The sequence below is a fragment of the Orcinus orca genome, chromosome 12 (genome assembly GCF_937001465.1).
Source record: "Orcinus orca chromosome 12, mOrcOrc1.1, whole genome shotgun sequence".
Lineage (NCBI taxonomy): Eukaryota > Metazoa > Chordata > Mammalia > Artiodactyla > Delphinidae > Orcinus > Orcinus orca.
In genome coordinates, this window is record NC_064570.1 from 59,928,717 (window position 1) to 59,950,783 (window position 22,067).

A 22,067-nucleotide genomic window follows, 5' to 3' on the forward strand; every position below is an offset into this window, starting at 1 on the left:
AATAATGAACCAATTACAGGTTCACTGGCACATACACTCCCCACCTGAAATGAAACCTTTAATGACCAAAAGGAGCTCACAGGCTCAAGCAGCTGCCCCAGCTCACAGATATAGAGATAGTCAAATCCCTCAAACAAGTGGTACTGTGATGAATTTAGATGTTCAGGAAGTACCTATGCTGCATTTAAGGGTTAATGTTGGCAGCCTCCGAGTAAAAAGAAAAGAATCCTCAAAGGTCACTTTAAACGTTAATTTAGGGCTACAGAGTACAGTAATTGGAGTGGGGAACCCAGTACCTGAAGCCCATGACTAAACACGGTCAGAGGCCAGACTCTACTATCAAGGGGATGGAGCTGGTGGGCTGCGGTGCCAGGGCCTACACCCTCGGTGAGTTGCAAAGAACACACATAAATGCCATGCCAACCACTGACCTCCTTCACTATGTGAATTTCACCCTGCCTACTGATGCCTGAAAAGCATACTTCACACTGCATTCTCCAACTTCATTTTATCACTGTATAAGTAAGTGGGTAACGCTGAATCCTCTATTCACACCTTGAAGCACCTTTGAGTATAATATACAAGTGATACTTCTGTCAAAGAAGATACATTTTTTTTAGCACAATGATGACATATTTTTGAGTGGGGGAAGTGGCTTAGAGAGCCAATTTATAATAGTCGTGTACAGAAAATGGGTATGTGGGCAGACAGCCCCAGTGCAGGAGAACCAGTGGCTTGACAATCTCAGAAGACCTGTGAGCGGGGAAGGGGCTGCAATGGGTGAGGGAAGGAGTACTAGAAGGTAGTAGCCGTTCCAAAGGTTGTCTGGTGAGGAGGTGTGTATCTCAGTCCCAGGGCCAGCCACCCAGAAGGAAATCTGTGGGAATTATGAGAAATCACAGATCCAAGACATCTTCATAAGGTTAGAAGGAACAATGTGTTGGAACCTTGAAGGCAGAGACAGAAGGGTTGAAGAGGAAAGAGAAACTGGGTCCAATGACTGCCAGCCCTGCGAGCAGAGGAAATGCCAGCCCAGGCCGGGAGATGAGGTGTGAGACACTCTGAGGACCCTCTGAAGGGGGACATCACTGCTGAGGGGATGCAGTTTCAGTGAACGGAGTCAGCGTGAGAGCACAGTTCTGGGAATGTGGTGGAGAGCTTATGAGGACATAGGGAAAGTCCTTGGTTTTGGGATATCAGTTTTCCACAACAGGTAAAGGGTTCAACAGGTTGGGGGAAGGCAGAAACCCACTCAGGCTTGGACCAAAAACACTTTGAAAGAATGAATTATACTTCAAGAAGAAATTCTTTGCATAAGTCTCATTAATTTGTAAACATAGTGAATCTAAAAATAAAATATAGATACCACTGTGACAAGTCACACTATTTTTTAAATACCAAAAAACTCTCTCTTGATTGACTGATACATTTCTCCCCATTTAACTTTTTACTCCCCATTGCTGGAATAAAAACAAGACATAACTAATCAGTAATTTTACTAAGCACCCCTGAGGGTGATTTTATGCATGCTATCCAGAAAGCTAAACAAAAATAACCATTTGTGGTCTAGGGCAGTGAAGAATCTGGTGAGACTATATATATATATATATATATATATATATATATATATGCACAATCCTACTCTCATATCTTTTAAAATATTTTAAACAGCACTGTTGCTTAAATAAGGGCTGCATTAAAATGGTAACTGGGGGCTTCCCTGGTGGCGTAGTGGTTGAGAGTCCGCCTGCCGATGCAGGGGACACGGGTCCGTGCCCCGGTTCGGGAAGATCCCACATGCCACGGAGCGGCTGGGCCCGTGAGCCATGGCCACTGAGCCTGCGTGCCCGGAGCCTGTGCTCCGCAACAGGAGAGGCCACAACAGTGAGAGGCCCGCGTACTGCAGGAAAAAAACAAAAAAACAGTAACTGGATTCAATGACAATTCATTTTTTGAGCCTCTTCACGTGAGACTGAATTATCGCTTAATGACTCTCTTTACCATTCAAAAACGAATAGCTTTTTTTTTAAAGCAAGAAATAGTGTGAAAATAGAACACTTGAAATAAAATTATAATCATTATGATACTGTCACTTTAACATCTATAGACTTAATTGTTTTACAATTGACATGTGAGAAAAAACGTCCAAGGCTAGATAGAAATATGCTGCTGAATGTTCACTGGGGGAAAAAAACCTGAAGACAACACAAATGAAAAAGCAGAACAATGATTCTGGCTCCTAGGTGCCTAATCTAGGAGACCACTATGCACAGCTTGGAGACAGAACTAAAGGTTTCCTTTATTTTTCTTTTTAAAAGGTATGCATAAAAGAAGATTGTAATGAGCTACACATTGTAAAGACCAGCACTATTAGGTGCCTGCATCTTTTTTACCCTACGCTTCAAAAGGCAACAAGATTAGGCGCTGGGATTATACAAATTGAAATTTGCAACTTTTAATAACCTTCGTACTCCTGCAGACAAATATCTGTCTCCCTGGCTCAACCCCTCCCCCATGCTTCCCAAGAAGGGAAAAGGAGTCAGATGTTGCCCTTGGAAACAAGAATTCATCAAACTATTCTGAGACATGCTGCTGAGAGAAACATAAGGAGAATGGAGCCTTCAGTTCCATATATGCGCCCATTCTGAATTTACTAGCTTTGCTGGTTGGTGTAAGAAACAGGGCAGAACAACTGAGGGAGCTGCTGCATTAGCAAACTGGACAAAGTATCCCTGTCGTTTATACTTCCCCACTGCACAACCGGGATGGAAACATTTGCTCTATTGGAAGGCAGTGATAAGGATGGATTTTTAAAGTTTCCATTTTTAAGTGAAAATGAAAGAAAAATGCTCTTCTAGATGTGTTGTGCCTTTGAGCTCCATTTGAAAAAAGAAAAAAAAAAGGCAGAGAAAGCTGCTGTGAAGGTCACCGAGTGAAAGAACTTCCTCAGGGCACAGAATAAATTAAATCCCAAGGAAAAAATAAAATGTGATTTCCAGAGTGTGAGGCACAAACTCCAAATGACAATGATTGACAGCCAAACTATATCCATGCAATATCCAAGACTGCACGTTCTCATTTACCTCAGTGTAGCCAGCAAGCGCCCATTAAACATCCGTCTGATGCCCAAATTAACCTTCCTGGCAAACTGAAAGAGGCACAAACTATCATAATCAACCTTTCATTATCACAGCAGCCTCTAGTTAAAGGGTCAGAATAATTGTGCCATCAGAGCCTTGATTGTTTTCAATCAACAGACGGCTGGAGTGACAGCTCGGTGATGGAGGGGTCTGATGAAACCGCACCAGGCCTAATCAGAGCAGATGAAAGGAAGGCATGATTGGTGCAAATGCACAGTCGTGCCTCTCCTTTTCATTTACAATCTGAAATTACTCTCAAATTTGTGGGGCTTTTTTTTTTTCCCTCCCTTATGAGTACCACTGAAAGAATGTTTGACTTATTATGAGTTCTGACAGTGCAGAGTTATAAAACACAGGTAGAGTTATCAGCTGAGGCTTTAAGTGGGTATTCAGCATAATTCTAACAAATTCACTCTTGAAAAGCACAAAATGACTGAAAAGGCTTCCAATGACCTAACCTCTCAGTGCTGTTCGATTAACAGACCCATTCATTCTGCTGGCATTCTAAATGATAAGAAGATAAAACCGAGGGCAGAAATACCCTGTAAACGTTTTCTCTCAACCCCTCTGCTCTGCTTACTTCAGTACTAGTTCCTCTGCCCCAAATCCTTACAGTTCTCGAAGAACACCACATTAAGACCTCAAAGAGCTCATCCATCAGAGGGTATGGATCAAGTAAGGGTGGTTTTGAGTTAAGAACATGAAGCTATACTGGGAACCACAGGGGTAGGAAAGACTGGAACCCACCAACCCTATGCTGATATCAAGAAGAATAATTGCGGAAAAGGAATAAAACTTTCTGTGATACGCCAGGCTAAATTTGGCATAAAAGGGATTTGGAGAAAATTGAGACAATATATAGCTGCATTCATATAGCAACAATCCAGACTATAGACATTAATATCTTTAAAAATTTATGATGAATGAAATATACACTTGGAGTAGCAAAAATAAGTTCCTAACTTCTATTTTCTTCCTTAATCTTAGGATCAACCAGCCAATAATGAGAGTAATTATGATTCAGGTCAGTATTGCAAAACGAAGGAAAGTTTTTTAGCTGCAAAAATTAATATGCATGCAACCTGTGGTGTGCGTGTGTGTGTGTCTACCTGCAAGCGTGTGTATGGTGTGAACCCCACCTGTATATGTGTAAGAGACAGGGGAAAGGGTAGTTTTTAACCTCTCTACTCAAAATTTTTACATAAAACTTAGGCCATTTTATTTGCTAGAATGTGAGTTGGAATGATACAATAAGGGTACATAGTTAACAAAGTAAAAAGAATTATTAAAAACAGCCGGGGGCTTCCCTGGTGGCGCAGTGGTTGAGAGTCCGCCTGCCAATGCAGGGGACACGGGTTCATGCCCCGGTCCAGGAAGATCCCACATGCCGTGAAGCGACTAGGCCTGTGAGCCATGGCCGCTGAGCCTGCATGTCCGCAGCCTGTGCTCCGCAACGGGAGAGTCCACAACAGTGAGAGGCCCGCGTACCGCAAAAAACAAACAAGCAAACAAAAAAACAGCCTGGAATTTTCCGTGCAATATTTAGCAAAATTTGTCCCCTCATAGCTAGACCTCATTTTATGGGTTAATTGCTCACAGCAAAAGTATTGAGAATGCACAAAATTCCCATAGTTCTACTTACATGTAAATATACCTCAAGCAGGATATTACTAAATCTGTCACATGACTTTCTGTAGCATTTCAAAGTTTTCATTTTGACTGTTTTTATAGGAGACAATTCTCAAAGGAAGATATCTGGCACATGGTTAAAACACAAGTATTTTCCAAATCCATCCTTGTTCTCCCACCAATTCCTTAAGCACCCCATCCTTCAGTAGTCACCTTACTTCTCATGTGCACATAGGCGCCCCCAGCAAGCTTTATCGATGACCGGGCTCTGTCATCTCCTGAGGGCTTCGTTCTCCCAGAGTGGCACTGGCTTTTAAGGCACAACTTCCTTCTGCCCAGAAGGTAGTTTGTATATTGGTCAAATAGGAGTGGCTCTGGGATACTGACAGCACATGGGATTTAAAAGATCTCCTGTTCACAGAACAGGAGGATGAAAAACAGGCCGACCTGGGTCATACCTGTTCTAACCTCTCGAATCCAAGAGGTGTGGAATTCATCATTCGAAAGCACTACACAGCCCCTCTACATGGCCTAAATTGTACAAGAGATGAAAAGAGCAGAAAGATTCTTCAGGGGACCTGGCAACCTGACAAATCAACCCCTTTGTTTACTCTTATTTACTCTTTCTATTGGGCTTCACTCCAGAGTATACAGTCCCAGCAGTGGGCAGAATAAGAAATCACTTACAGCCCTCGGCAGGTTCGATGTCGTTCTCACAGCCAAACAGAGGGACGCCTAAAGTCTATCTGTCTCTTAACCAAGCATCGTCCTTTCTGGATGGAGAAGTCTAGTTTTACTTTCAGCTGTGAGTAATTTTCCATTGTGATTGGCTGACCTATAGTCAATTTAGTATAATTAATGCCAAATTACATTGTAATTCACCTAGAATTACAAATTAAAAGCTATATTAAGAGCAAATGAATTAATCAAATTAATGATATTATGCTCACTTGTTTTAAAGTGTTAATAAGACAGGTTCTCCTAAAACGTTTAAACTTCAGTGCACCATCCATCACTACTTCAATTACCTGATTTCCTTGTGTGGCCAGAGGAGGTGGCATGTGGGCATTTCTCATCAACAAGAACACACACAAAGAAGATAAGTGCATTCAGCCACCAGCTGGCCCGGCTCTTTTTAGCTTCTGTTCTTGACGCATAAGTAATATCTGTGCCACTTACTGGAACTGACTTGCAATACTTCCTGTCGGGACTTCCCTGGTGGTCCAGTGGTTCACCTGCCAATGCAGGGGACACAGTTTCGAGCCCTCATCCAGGAAGATCCCACATGCCGCAGAGCAACTAAGCCCGTGTGCCACAACTACTGAGACTGTGCTCTAGAGCCTGTGAGTCACAACTACTGAGCCCGCATGCCACAACTACTGAAGCCCACGCTCCTAGAGCCCATGCTCCGCAACAAGAGAAGCCACCACAGTGAGAAGCCTGAGCACGACAACTAGAGAAAGCCCACGCACAGCAACGAAGACCCAATGTAGCCAAAAATAAAGAAATAAATAATAAAAATAAATTAATTATAAAAGAAATTTTTTAAAAAATACTTCCTATAGACAAAGGGGAACAATGCAAAAACCTGTGCTATTTATCTTTAGAACCCATATTTTTTTTTCCTAAGAGAATTTTTCTTCCTGGTTATGTTTTGTCTACCAGAATATTGAAATCTGTTTTCATTCCTCCAGTGTGGCATTTCAAGTAACAAAGAGGCAGTCAGATTAAGGAGGAGAACCTCACCACAGAGAATGCATTACTCTGTACTGTGGACACAAAAGAAGTCTAAGAATTATCTTTATCTCTGAAGGCTGCCCACGATTACTCTCTTAGAATAGCCACCTTTCCCCTCCAGGTGTGTTGAGTTGAGAGATGTTCTTCCTTGTTTTCACTTGTAGCAGAAGTCCTGGAGGCAGGAGTGGGAGAAGCAGGGTGTAAGGATGTCAGTATTCAACAATAAATGCCAAGGCTTCCCCAGACTTCTCTTTGGAATATAAACAAGTCTAGAGCCTCCAGGTCGTTCCACGGCTAAGTTTAGATCCTCTCCTCTAGAATGCCCAGAACAGGTGATCTCCATGGTCTGACGTGGCCAACTGGCATGAACACTGTGGCCGGCAAGCACTCAACTGGCTTGATAAGGATCCCTATAGAAATAGTTTGGCGATGCAGGACATGGGGCACAGGCTCATTTCTATTGGAAAGAGACTAACATTTATCAATACTAATGAATTAATATTTTTCTCCCTTTCTCTTAAACCCCATATCTAGGCCATCACCCAGCTGTCAATTTCTGCTGCATAAATTTCTCAATTTCAATATTCAGGGGTAAAATGAAGATATCATGATGAATCATTTCCATTTGTTCCATCCACACTCTAACAACAGTCTGCAGACTTCCCACCACGCAGTCTGTAGGGCTGCAGCAGAAATAACCACGCTCTAGGTTCTTTTTCACGCTGATTTAAATCTCTTGATCAGATTTTTTTTTTTTTTTTTGCGGTACACGGGCCTCTCACTGTTGTGGCCTCTCCCATTGCGGAGCACAGGCTCCGGACACGCAGGCTCAGCGGCCATGGCTCAAGGACCCAGCCGCTCTGCGGCATGTGGGATCTTCCGGGACCAGGGCACGAACCCGTGTCCCCTGCATCGGCAGGCAGACTCTCAACCACTGCGCCACCAGGGAAGCCCTCTTGATCGGATTTTTAAGTGATCCTCCCTTATGGGCTTTCTCTTCCTGCTTTATACTTTATCACTTTATACCCTGAAGGAATGAAAAGTGGTTCCCTACCTCTGCCAGAATTCGCCATTCACTCCTTCTCAACAAACCATCTAGGGCCTCAATTTTCCAGGCTCTGATAAAGAAAGACCCTCAGCAACACTTTCTTGTATGACTTTTATTAGAGTCATTTTTGCAACTTCCCAGAGCTGCACAACAGGTGAAAGTGAAAATTGGTAATTTATTAGGAAATGTATACTGCTGGTTCACTCATTATAGAGTAATATGACCACTTTGACTTTTGAGAAGATGTATCAGGTACTTTGAGTTTCTGTTTTCTTAGAGATTTGGAGTATTTGAAGAGAATACAGTGAGACCCACATTGAAACCGTACTGTGAAGGGAGTCAACCATTTATCCTCTGTGAGTTTCCATTTCCTCACTTGTTAAAATCTGGGTAACACTTGCCTTATCAACCTTAACAAGGCTGATGAGAGACTTGAATGAGATTATGTGTGCAAAAATGCTTAAAAAGTATAAAATTCTCTAAGGACTGTAAAAATTATCATTGCTGCTATTATTATTGATGAACTTCTATGCCTAGCCTCGAAGTTTCTACCTCATGTTTAGCATATAGTTGGGTTTTATTTTTAAATCCCTGATAACCCAGGTAGCAGCAATATTACTGCCAGCTACCAATGCATAAGTAATATTTTCCAGTCATCTTTTTCCTTCTCACAGTAGCAACAACGAAAATATCAGTCTGGAAACAACATGAATCACAATGAAAATTAGAAGCAGAGAACATAAACATCTTATATCTCATAAATCACCTTGTTGTTCTGTTGTACTCATTTAAGACAAAAAAAAAAAAAAAAAGGAAGGAAAAAGAACTATTAACTCATGGGAACAGCAGCACATAAATACAAGTCAGGTCTCCGTACTTTCTGATAATCACTGCCCCTCACAGCTACTTGACAACACAGGATCAGCTGGAGCAAAGTCCCTCTGAAATAAATGTGTCATGTGTCTCGCAAAGGCACATGCTCCAGACAAACGACAGCAAGGCCACTAGTCAAGCTCCTCAGGGATGAGTCCTCCCAGAGGAATCAGCTGCATGTAGATCAGGACGAATGCCTAAATATACACTCTGGCAGCTCCGAGCACCAAGCCCTGAAATAGCAGACACACTCAGTGTCCAGCTGGGGGCGCTCCAAGGATCAAACATCCTCCAGGCACAGCACTATTTGGGATGTGAACAAACCACTATTTATTCTCTTCACTAACATTTAGTAAAAAGGAAATGGAGATATCCTCATCACATTTGTAGAAAAGACTGTAGCTACCTGGGAGGGACTGCCAGAAGTTTCAGGAAGAAAATTGAGAAGTGGTACACATTTAATTACTTTAAGGAATGGTAAGTAAAAAAATAAAACGAGATATCATGAAGAAGCCCAGAAAGTGCCTCTCCAAAAAAAAAAAAAAAATAGTAATGAGACATACATATATGAAATTAAACTGAGGAAGGGTGCAGATATGATGAAAAATTGCAATTTGGGCAGGGGGATGAGGGAATGAGAGTTCTCAGGTCACAGTATTTTATGCCATTTCTAGTTACCAAGGTCCTAGCATTAAGAATGAGGACACCACTTAGCGGAATTTTTTGATTAAATGGTCACCCGCAGTCTGATTTCTTTGAGGCTTGGACTGTACTACAGGGACTGACAAAGGTTTGCAAAGCTGTTTAGAGGGCACATACAATGAACAAGAATTACCAATGAAAAGAGCACTGAAGAAAAGGCAAAGGGACACTGGGGGGTGTTGAAATGTCCAAACAAAAGGATTTCATTTTCCAATCCACCCATATCATTTCAACACGGCCAAAATTAGCACAGAAATCACTACTCTATTTGGCACAGGTCAGTCTCCACTGGGAAGGAATCGGGCGCAGGGGGAAAGAATAGCAAGTGGAAAGTTCCACATCAGACTCTGTAAGATCCATGATAGCAGGGCCACATGGGACCTTTCTGCAACCGACTGCCCAGAACCCATCACGCAGCAGCAGCAGCAGTGCTTGAGAGCACGCGACTGGCTGGAGTAGACACTCGATGACTCTTTAAAATGAATGAAAGATTGAATTTAGCACATGGAGCAAAGAGTCAGAGTTAGCAACATGACACAGGCATGAAGGCAGGCAGAGCTGGCCATTACCCCTTCAATCTGCAGGCACTACACCAGAGAACAGGAATGGCCAAACCCTTCCTCATTTCTCTTAAAGTCATGGGATTAATTTGATGCACCTCTCCGTCCACCACGCCCAAGTATTTTTGCACTTCTATTATGAATTTAGAAGCTGTGGACCAAAGTGGGAAAAACCCAAGAATTAAAAGACGTGAATTTGATTTCTAGCTTTGTTACTTCAGTTTCCCATCTGTGACACAAAGCAAAGGAGCGCAAAGCAATGAGAGATGAAGAAGCACTCTGGAAACTGTGATGTGATATTCAAATGTGAAGTATTATGATAGTATTGTTGGACACACAGTACTGTTTGAAGTCCTTGCTTCTCTCTGGCCAGATGTGCATTTGGGACAGTTTATCATCTAAGAGATAAAAGACGAAAGCTGAGTACGTCACTAGTGTCCTCTATTTTCCAACTATAAAGGGATAGTAGCTTTTTGTTTGGGTTCACTTTCTGGGACTCCTTTTGAGGAAAATGATTAAATCAAACTCTAAGGTGGGTAGTTTGTGGAGTAGATAAAAGCCCAGGAGGGGCTTGTCAAAAAAAAAAATCACCGCATCTGAGGTTGTTGACTACTCTAAACAGTGTGTGACTTACATCTCTAGAGATATAAAGTGAATGTGTTATTAACAGATGCTAAGGTCTGATCTTGTCTGACATCAGTGATGTGACCACTGAATTGTTTGGTTCTGTTATCCACTGAAGTCCAGGCAAAGTTAGACTCAAAATATAAGGAGGAGCCCTCAACCCAAGGTTAATAAAGGAAGAAAATCACTGACATATGTACTATCCTTATAAAATAGAAAGATAAGGACTTCCCTGGTGACGCAGTGGTTAAGATCTGCCTGCCAATGCAGGGGACACGGGTTCAACCCCTGGTCTCGGAAGATCCCACATGCCACAGAGCAGCTAAGCCCACGCGCCGTAACTACTGAGCCTGCGCTCTAGAGCCCATGAGCCACAATTACTGAGCCTGCGCTCTAGAGACTGTGAGCCACAACTACTGAAGCCTGCACGCCTAGAGCCCTTGCTCCGCAACAAGAGAAGCCACCACAATGAGAAGCCCACGCACAGCAGCGAAGAGTAGCCCCCACTCACCGCAACTAGAGAAAGCCCACGCACAGCAACAAAGACCCAATGCAGCCAAAAATTAATTAATTTTTTTAAAGTAAGATAAGTCTTCTTCACTAAAAGTAGGAAGCAGTTAATAGATTAATAATTAAAGGTAAATAAAACTCCACATTCAGAAATAAAGTTAAGATAAATCTCTTTAACCTAATAATTGAACACTTTTATAAAGCTTTTTACCCCAGGATCTAGCTTCTAACACTGTGCCCAGCATAATACCCATTTGTACTTCCACAAACTATCCATTTTTAAATGTCCTTCTTGTTTCTGCTTCTTCAGAGATGAAATAATAATCCAGAGAGCTAGACAATGGTTTAAAATCAGAAGGATCCCTCCCAATTGGGGTTAGACCTGGAGAGGGAAATGGAGTTAGCTCACCTGTACCCTGCCTTACATTCCATGGTTGGGGCATTTAGTAGGTGCTCAATAAATACTGATGGATGGACAGCCACACTTTCTCCCTATGCTAGCAAATATAAGAATTTACATTATATTCAGGTTTTTCTACAAACTGTACTCTCACGGAAAGTAATCTCCTCCTCATTCTCAGAAAGGAGAACCTGAGATATAAAAGGCAGAGAATGTACTTTCCTGAGAAAAAACAGATTAGCCAGCACTTCCTATGAAATGAAAACAGACCTAATATGTGGGAGTGGTATGGAACTGTTTCATGATTTCACTCTAAGTTTTAGAGCAGTACCCCCTGGCTCAGTAGTCTGAAAATATACGTTGAATCTAACAAGAGAAATTTAACAGGGCCCTGTTGAAACCAAATCCCAACTCAAAGCTAAAACCCAAAAGCAAAATACAACAGTGGAGATTTGCCAGGTCACGGATGCCAGTGACCTCATGCCCATGTTTCTTCCTCGGCTGATTTGCTCATTTTTTAGTCTCCTCTTTCCTTGAGCCCAATAACCAATTTAGTGTCTTTCATCTGCAACCTGAGAAATTGCTGGCCTTGAACCCTAAGGCCAAACTGTTGAGCTGAATCGAACTGAACTTTTTTAAAAAAGGATTTTTTGAGGGGACTTCTCTGTCCTTATATATCCAAAGTGTGTATATGCTATGGAGAACAGTATGGAGGTTCCTTAAAAAGCTAAAAATAGAACTACCATATGACGCAGCAATCCCACTACTGGGCATATACCCTGAGAAAACCATAATTCAAAAAGAGACATGTACCACAATGTTCACTGCAGCACTATTTACAATAGCCAGGACATGGAAGCAACCTAAGTGTCTATCTACAGATGAATGGATAAAGAAGATGTGGCACATATATACAATGGAATATTACTTCAGCCATACAAAGAAATGAAACTGAGTTATTTGTAGTGAGGTAGATGGACCTAGAGTCTGTCATACAGAGTGAAGTAAGTCAGAAAGAGAAAAACAAATACCGTATGCTAACACATATATATGGAATCTAAAAAAAAAAAAATGGTTCTGAAGAACCTAGAGGCAGGACAGAAATAAAGACGCAGACGCAGAGAACTGACTTGAGGACATGGGGAGGGGGAAGGGTAAGCTGGGACGAAGTGAGAGAATATGTATACGTACAGCTGATTCACTTTCTTATACAGCAGAAACAACACTGTAAAGCAATTATACTCCAATAAAGATGTTAAAAAAAAAAGTGTGTATATGGGGCAGTATCTACATTACCTGTGGATATAAAGTGAAGTTAACGAATTAGACCAAGTAGTTTCAGGCTATGGAAGGGAGGAAAAAAAATGTCTAGGGGGGATGAAGAAGGCTTCTGTGAGAGAGGACACAAGATAAAGTTTTAAAAGGTCAGATGGAAAAAAAGAGGAGACAAAAAGCACGATCTTGGGGGATTTCATAGGTTTCCAAATCCACAGAATGGTTATCATGGACTGCAGCACATTTTAGCAGGAAAGGGACTGGATAAGGGACAGCAGGAAAAAGTAAAAAAAAAAAAAAAAGTTTGTTCGCTGGGGATAACTTGATGGTTCTTATGACACATCTTTAGAGCCAAACTGCATGAAGTCTGGTGAATAGTAAAATATTGGGCCTTTTGCCAAATAAAGGGAATATCTCAGATTACATTATCAGTAGATTAGATAGTGGAGGAGCCACATGAGTAGATGTGTGTGTGTATGTTTGCTGCATTCTCACATAAGTTACCAGTTGCACATAATCAAACAGCACTACCCCTCCATCCACTTTTCTATTACTTGTCCTACTTTGTGCCAATTTCCATTTTTCTCCCCAACACCCCTTGTTTCACTGTTCTTCTTTAAGACATGGGATAGGGATTTGTCAAAGTCAATGAGCACTTTATTACAGGGAGAACGTTCCGTAATGAACAATTCAGCAATTTAATGAGATTCTGTAGATCTGTCTCCAGCCTGTCCATCAACTTTCACTTCTATAAAGCACCCTGACACTAATCCTCTGGCATACCCAATCTGCACCCTGGGCTGCATATTAGATTCTTCCATGGTATATTGCATTACTAGTATAACCTCAGCAAAAATGATGAACTTAACTATACTTGAAGCAATATAACTGGACTGATTTGATTTTTATCTATTGGTTTGAGTGTGAGGGAATTACTTATTTACTAAGATAAAGCAAAAAGTTTCTTATTGCCTGCTGAATGACTAAATTGATAATATTTATGTGAGTCTTTTTTAATCCTTTCTTGAGGACCAGGTATAAAAAAACATTGCCTGCAGCAGAAAGCATCTTCTGAAATTCTACATTATAAAATTAGTAACATATTTAGAGAGGCAATTATGATAACTTTTTTTTTTTTTTTTTTTTTTTTGCGGTACGCGGCCTCTCACTGTTGTGGCCTCTCCCGTTGCGGAGCACAGGCTCCGGACGCGCAGGCTCAGCGGCCATGGCTCACGGGCCCAGCCGCTCCGCGGCATGTGGGATCTTCCCAGATCGGGGCACAAACCCGTGTCCCCTGCATCGGCAGGCGGACTCTCAACCACTGCACCACCAGGGAAGCCCTATGATAACTCTTATGTGAATAGTATGGAATTTTTGGGCCACTCACACATCTGTACATTACCATGTCGATATCGGGCAGTGCCTTCAACTGTGCCACAAGAAGAGAAGCCACAAGGATGGTTGGCTCACATCTCAATCAGGTTAATTAAATACAGAATTCATTCTAAGTCTTTGTTTTTCCCTTTGGGAAGGAAAGAAAAATTTGGCAGTTCCTCACTTTGAGCTGACCAGAGTAATTCTGATGATTTGTGTTTTCCATAGATAATTAAAATTCATACCAAAAACTCACCCTCACCAGCACATTTGACCTCTGCCTGAACAACCATTATGAGAAATACCTAAGAAGCAGAAAATAATTTATGGCTTGTATTTTTTCACTGATATTTTCTTCTCAAGACAGCATGGAATACTGGAGAAATGAGGGCAGGTGTCAACAAATCTGGATGTGAAGGCTGGCTCTGCTCTGTAACCTTGAGGCAAGACACTGAAGCCTCGTTTTGCTTGTCTGGAGGATGGTATGATAACAACCATCCTTCAGGCCTGTTGTGATGATAAGTTAATAAGTCTGCAAAGAGCCTGAAAGGCCCTCAGTACACTGCAGGCCTTATTATCCTCACTGGTGGAAGCAACAGTGAAGAGGGAAGTTGCTGATTAAAGTAAGATAAAGAAAGAACTAAGGGAGGGTTTCCCTGGTGGCGCAGTGGTTGAGTGTCCGCCTGCCGATGCAAGGGACACGGGTTCATGCCCCGGTCCGGGAAGATCCCACGTGCCACGGAGCGGCTGGGCCCGTGAGCCATGGCTGCTGAGCCTGCGCGTCTGGAGCCTGTGCTCCACAACAGTGAGAAGCCCGTGAGCCATGGCTGCTGAGCCTGCGCGTCTGGAGCCTGTGCTCCACAACAGGAGAGGCCACAACAGTGAGAGGCCCGCGTACCGCAAAAAAAAAAAAAAAAAAAAAAAAAAAGAAAGAAATAAGGGAGAAAGGCACTGGGAAAATTAGCAATCAGTAGAATCAGATGCTGATAATTAACAGCTACCTATGACTCCATTTTGTCCAGAATTAAAGTATTCTCTGAATGTCATTTGATAAGACACAAGGTATTTATTGCCTTATCAGCTAATAGAAGACTTCATATTTTCCCTTGTATTCTGTATATAAATATTTTTCAAATGATCATGAAATCTTGAAAGTATGGCACCCTAGAAGTAACAGGATGGCTTAGCCACTGCTTCAGAGTAAGACAGACAGTATAAGAAGCAGTGGAAGATGGGCTCTGACTGTTTCCCAAAGACACCGTGTGAATTGTTCAAGGATAGTCACTGGGAATGAGCAGAAATGGATTTCAATTGAATAATCAAATTGAAAACACAAAACATCCTCCTGTCCGCTAGGCAAAGGGTATCTGAAAAGAATGCTATGTCAGGTGAAAAAGCAGGGCTTCGGAAAATAGCAATGAATGCAGAATGAACTAAGGAGGGAGATTTTTCCACCGTCAAGGGAGGAGAGCTTCCTCTCATTTAAGGTCCCAGCTGCTCTCTGCTGCAACAAAGAAATGTTTCTGAATTGTTTCCAGGAAAGCCCAGAATTTATTCTGATTCCATTGGTCTTAAATAGGCATAAATACCACTTTAACAATCCACCCTTCTCATATTCAGTTTAAGTAACTCTGTTTCGCAGGGGAATAAAAACCCTTGACTCTTCCTGATGTAACCACCTTTGGTTCTGGGAAACCACAGTGAGGGTGTGAGGAATCTCACCTGCGATTCCCTGAGTTAAGCTGAGTGGGCTGAGGCCTCAAGCCTCAAGGGCTGGTGTTCTCCAGTTACTTGCCCATCACGGAACACTGACTTCTAAGACTTCGATTCCAATGTGGACCAAACCAGACAAAATAGTTGTCATCGTTCCTCAACGCTTTAACATTTAATCATTCCTTTTAATCATGACTTCACGCCCAAAGAGGACCCATGCAGAGTGCCCTTACCTGCCATATCTGCTGTTCACTCAAGGAGGTCAGGCGGTCGCTCTTCAGGACCTCCTGAAGCAGACAATAAGGGAGCGTTAGAATGTCTTCTGGGCGACTCTTCAGGAGCTCAGAGAGATGTTTCACTAAGAAATCGATCACTGCCTTCTCCAACAAAGTGAGGTTAAAGAGGTCAGCAAGTCTGTACAGATCCAAGTAATTAAAGCTATTTAATTCCTGGTGCCAAAAAAAAAAAAAAAAAAAAAAAACGGAGAAAAGATCTCTTAGAAATCAATCCAAGAAAGAGCAAGCAAGAAATTCAGACTGACTCCCTCAAGTCTGCATGACAGGAGTGGGAGAAAGGGAACTGCGCTCCACTGATAATGTAAACAGCAACAACATCCGCAATTATACGGCTCTGGGCAGGGAACTGTTGTTCTAGAATTTAACGTTTTTCCTTACTTTGCCCCTCTTAAAACCAATATACTTAAAGACATCTTAGAAAAGGGACTGAAAGGGGTTTCTGGTTTTACTGGCTAAAATGTTACTTTGCAACTTTTTAGAAACATTTTACCAAAGAAAACAATTTGTCTACCATATTTTACAGCTTTCAGGTGGTAAGTGTTTTCTACTAAAGATAATATGAGGGCAGGTAGAGTGGGAGCCATGACTAGATGACCAAAACTATAGCCCTACTCTTTTTCTAAAACTTCAAATTAAGTACAAATTTGAGCTAAAAACAACCTATCCTGACTTAATGAGCTAAAACAAAGATTTTTACATGTAAAGTCTCAGGAAATGAAGACATCTCACAGATTCCTGTCCTGAATAATTCTATATTGAATCCACCTGAGATGGACAATTTATAATTGTTCTTTGCTTTTTGTTGTCCTCAAAAATTCAGGCAATCAATGACAATCTTTTCAAAGAGTTTCTATAGCAATGCTCCATTGTGGGGGGATTCTACCTGTTTCTACAAGTTCTCAAACTCAGAGCCAGAGCTCTAAAATAATGCCCCCAGAGAGCCAGGACACCTGTGAAACCTTTGCCTTGTAACTCTGCAAGAACCATAGTGGGCATGCAGGTTTGTTGATAGAAAACTTACCTATTTCAAGTAGATTGAGAGTGGGCTGTATCCTAGTTTTCCCTCATTTTCAACTTGCAATTATTATTACAATATTTTCTAGTAACTTAAGGAATGCAGAATACCATCAGATAGCTATTTTACTCCATTGATTTATTAAGTATTTTCAACATACTTATCCCTTTTCCTAGTAATCTAACAGTATTAAGAACTCTTTCTAAAATCTTTATTTTCTATTTTAATGTATCTGTTTCCATAAAATTTTAAGGTTTAAAGGAATATGTTCTAAATCGGCACTGTCCAACACGGTAACCACTAGCCACATGTGGCTACTGGGCATTTGAAATGTGGCTAGTGTGATTTGAGATGTGCTGTGTTAAATACATACTGAAAGCAAGGAGTAAGAAAAATAGAATATAAAATGTCTCATTAATAATTTTTACATTGATTGTATGTTGAAATGGTATTATTCTGAATATAGTGGATTAAATATATTATTATCATTAATTTCACCTGTTTCTTTTTACTTTTTAATGCAGCTACTAGAAAATTTAAAATTAACATATGTGGCTTCCATTAAGTTTCTATTGTACAATGCTGTTCTAAATAATGTATAATGAAGAAAGTGTAAAAACAGATCTCAGAGAAACAGCTGCAACATCACCACAGCTACCTGATTCTTTTGTTCATTTGTTTTGTTTTGTTTTACTTTAGATTCTATTTCTTTTGGTGGGAGATGACACTTTAATTACATTACTAACAGGAGTCAAGCTAGATGATTTCAGGAATCAGCCATAACATTTTGGCTCTTAATAGCTCTACTGGCCAACACAATTGAAAAGGAATAAATACTTATCTATAAAATGAAGTTTACCACAGTTGACCACTAAAATCCATTACAACGCAAATTTCTAAGGGTCCACTCATAGCCATTCAATTAAAATATCTGGGCTTCCCATCCAGCAGATTTTATCAAAGGAATACTACATATTTTGCCTCCAGCATCAGGTTTTTCAAGTAATGTTTAAACTTATTCTTCAAATCTTACTTTTTCCTATTGGTAAATTCTACTACGGGAGGAAAGAAGATGTAACCCTTGCGCATGGAGCTTCCACAACGAACTTTACGACCATCTCCTCGGGATGAATACGTTATTTCTGGTCAATACATCTATGAAGCCAGTTTAACTGCTCCAGGACCCTGGATACGATTTCAGTGTCCCAGTAAGTCACTCTGCAGTCCCCCAGACGCGTGATGGGGGTCGGGGAGCGATGTCAGTGCCTTTCAGGTACCCTGGGCGCATGCGCAAGCCCTGGTTCAAGGTCCTAGGGCAGCGCCCAGCCGCATCACACAGAAAGATGAGCATACAGAGGCGGAAACAAGCAAGCTCTGTAAAGTAAAAGGTGGACAGGCACAGCTGAGGAACAGTGTTTTTTTTCCTACTCGTTCTGTCAAAAAGACGTATACGTCTATGAGTTTGGGGCTGGATTATGTAGCAGCAATCAAATATTCTTTATTAAGCAACTTTATATCTTTGTATAGAGACACTGGGTTTCTTCTGATTAGAAGCCTGCAACTTAAATACAGGCCAATTCAAAACTGCAGACAACCGGAGAATTAATTTAATACAGAATTTTAAAAAGTGTGCTTCTTTTCTGCTGTGTTTCTTTTGAATGTAATTATTTAATGCCTGCTTCCACAGTCCTGAAATGTTTTTGTTTCCTAAGGGTATAATTTTATATAACTCCCAAATCCAATCTAACACAGCATTTGATATTAGTGGAGAACTAAGGCTAAATGCACAAGTGTCAATGGCTAAGTGAAGAGCAAAGGGGAACTGAACTGACACATACCCGTGTACAAGAAAAACATCAGTTAAAAGTCTGCTCCTGGACTTCCTTGGTGGTGCAGTGGTAAAGAATCCGCCTGCCAAAGCAGGGGACACAGGTTTGAGCCCTGATGTGGGAAGATCCCACATGACCCGGAGCAATTAAGCCCGTGCGCCACAACTACTGAGCTTGCGCTCTAGAGCCCGCGAGCCACAACTACGGAAGCCCATGCGCCTAGAGCTCACGCTCCGCAACAAGAGAAACCACCGCAATGAGAAGCCCCGCGCACCACAACAAACAGTAGCCCCCGCTCGCTGCACCTAGAGAAAGCCCGTACGCAGCAATGAGGACCCAACACAGCCAAAAATAAATAATTTTTTAAAAGTCTGCTCCCTATCTTTACCTTTTCATTTCTCCTCTCTTCTGCTTAAAAACATAATTTCCCCAAATCTCCTGTGCTTTTTATGTATGTCAAAGGTTTCCGTTCCCCTTGCCATGCATACTTAGCACCTCGGTAGTTACACTGTGTAAACTGGGGAGCTGGGGGAAAAAAGAAAACCTTCATTGAGGTCTTGATACCACAATATACGTTCCTCGTACTGGAGCCAATGTGTTTATGTGAGTCTTAAGCAAAATCATCACTTCTTGTTCTTTTGGCTAAGACCATATGCAAGCAAAATAATCACCAATAATGCTGCTTTTAAGGATTCCCATTAATGTGATTAAGGAGGTGGGAAGCAATGGTTAAACTGCATTAAATGCTCACCTGTAATACTCTGCATGGAAAAAAAAGCATCACTGTTATGAAAGTAGTGCCATTATGTTTCTGGTTACAAAAAGTAATAAATTTGTCCCTTTCATAAAATTCAGGAAGTACAAAGTATGGAAAAGAAAACAAAAATGATTCATATTTCCCCATGCAGAGATAATCACTATTAATGCTTTTGTATATATTTCTAGACTCTTTTGAAAGAAGCCTTTTATATATCAAAGAAAGAGAAAGAACAATTGTATTCAGGAACAGAACAAACAAACTGTCAACAGCCATAGGCACTTGGAGGCAACCCAGGTTGGTGGAGAAGAGCAAAGGCCATAGAATCAGGTAGACCTGGTTCAAATCCAGTGCAAATTCTTATCGTTGGCTGTGACCCTGGGTCAGTCACTGATCCTCTGTTATTCCCCATTTACGAAATGGAGAGTTCACCCAGTTCATAGGGTCATTGTGGAGATAATGAAGCAAGAGCACTTACCGCATGGCTTGGCACATGGAAAGCGGACAGTAGATTTGGCAGGCAAGGAACAATAAAGTACATTTGAGCATTGTTGTTTGGCATCCATAATCCCTGATTCATCACTGATGCAAGGAGGTCAAAAGAGAGAATGTGGTCCCTTTAGATATCAAAGTCTTAAGTAAGCTGCACCATCAAATCAGGGAAAAGGAGCACAGCCAGAGTAAAAGCCATGCAATTGAGCTGTAAACTGATTACATGTTAATGCCTCTCACATCTATTTTATTAGCCCAAATCTCTCTCCTAAGCTCTGAATTCATTTTCCCAACTGCCGATAAGAGGACATCTTCTCTTGGATATTCCACAGCTATACTGAACTCAACATGCCCACATTGAACTTATTGTTTGCAAACTTGCATCTTCTCCTTGTTCTAGTTATGAGATTGTCTCCCTTCTCTTACATTCTGTGACGCAGAAATCCAAGTGCCCAGGTAGAGGCAGTGGTTTTGAATTGAAGTTACAGCTCAGCAACAAGAAACTCTCTTGAGTGAAAGGAAAATCTTTTTGTTTTATTTTTCTAAGAAGGTTTCATTTCTGTCACACTGCTTCTCACTTGAAATTTCGTTTCTATTCAGAATTATGGTGCATACATTGTTGTTCTTTGGGGAATCTTTTTAAATAGTATTTATTTTCCTCTGGTTTAGGGCTATTTGGCTTTTCTCTTCCCTTCTATTTGTTTCCTATAGTGTGAACGACAAGTTAAATAACAGAAGAAGAACCATAAAATGTGTCCCCAATACTATACCAGCTATGGAATAAACACCAGTTTTCCAAGTGCAATAATTCTTAAACCTTATATATTCCCCAAATTCAGTCTTTTGGTGTGGCCTATTTCTCTAATTAATTAAAATGGTTATTCCCCAGATTAACTATTGAATATGGTAGGGAAAAGCAAGCACAAGAAAGGGAAATACTATTTTATTTTGGCTTACATTCAAATGTAATTACTTTTGTGAGGCAAATTATTGGGTGGTGAGGACATGAGTGGGAGGAAGTAGGGCAGTTTGGGGGCGTGGGTAAACCCTATGGCCCTTTTACCAAACCAGGGGAGGCAAAAAAGTCCACCTTTGTGATAGATGTCTCCTGGTGGGGTTCTCATCTGTAGCTGAGTGACTGGCCACTGTATTAGCAAGTGTCTTTCAATATTCCAATGAAGCAAGTACTAATAATTAGTGATGAAACTCCATACAAGAGTCTCTTTATATTATAAAGAAAGGTTAGAGAAGATTTAAGCCTATCCCTGAACCAGTGTCACCCAGACTCACTTACATTCTAATACACTTTCTTGAATGGGAGAAAATGGTGCAGCCTTGTAGCTGAGGTCTGCATGTTCACAGCACACAACCCACAGCCTAGCTCATGTATGCCACAGCCTAGAGACGTGCTGATGTGTGCCAACAGTGATACAAGCTGAGAATCAATAATGCATATTTCTAATACATAGTCTATCTTAGTTTCAGTCACACCCATGTTGTGTCCCAGCCTGTCAGTAACCCCTTGACCATCCAGCACTGCAGTTTAATCAGAGCCCTGGCAGGGGAATTATGTGGAACACAGAAAATATCTGTCATCTTGACTGCATCTACTGTAGACTATCCCCAAAATCTGCCCCACAAATACTCTTCCTCAAATCTAAGAGTCCTTGTTAAACTGATAAGATTAGGAAATCTGATGAAGATGCTTTAATACTAAGGATACCCATGCAAATCATGGCCTTAATAACACCTATTTCTCTTGTTGGCTCATGTAATTCTGAGAACATTACTAACTTACAAAACAAAAATAAGCATCAGCAACCTGTACTATAAGAATGGAAAACTATGACCTGTGCTCAAGATAATAAGAAATCTCTCTCAAGGTCAAAATAAAAGTAAATGCCATTTTGATTTCCTGAATTCCCTCCTCCCCCCTTCTAAGATAACCAAATTGAACAGGATTCCACATTTTTCTAGGTAATAACACAAAAGATGTGACTATTTTGACAATGCTGTGTTTCACTGTTATAATTATAACCCTTCTTTTCCAATTATTGATGCTCTTCACTTATACCCCCTTCAAAATGTCACCT

The 22,067-nt window shown here is 41.1% G+C and overlaps 1 protein-coding gene across 8 annotated transcripts in view; it reads right to left on the reverse strand.

The window, feature by feature from the left end:
- The window catches only part of KLHL32 (kelch like family member 32), a 232,313-nt gene that overhangs the window by 66,367 nt on the left and 143,879 nt on the right, over positions 1 to 22,067 (reverse strand). For 5 of the 8 annotated variants that reach the window (XM_004264797.3, XM_033418799.2, XM_049695138.1 and 2 more), the window contains one exon: positions 15,819 to 16,034. The exons of 1 other annotated variant lie outside the window; for it this stretch is intronic. In XM_004264797.3, the coding sequence (XP_004264845.1) occupies positions 15,819 to 16,034 (216 nt within the window). Of the gene's footprint in view, positions 1 to 15,818; positions 16,035 to 22,067 lie in introns of those variants that run through there. 2 more of the 8 variants (XM_049695137.1, XM_049695140.1) reach the window with 2 other exon arrangements.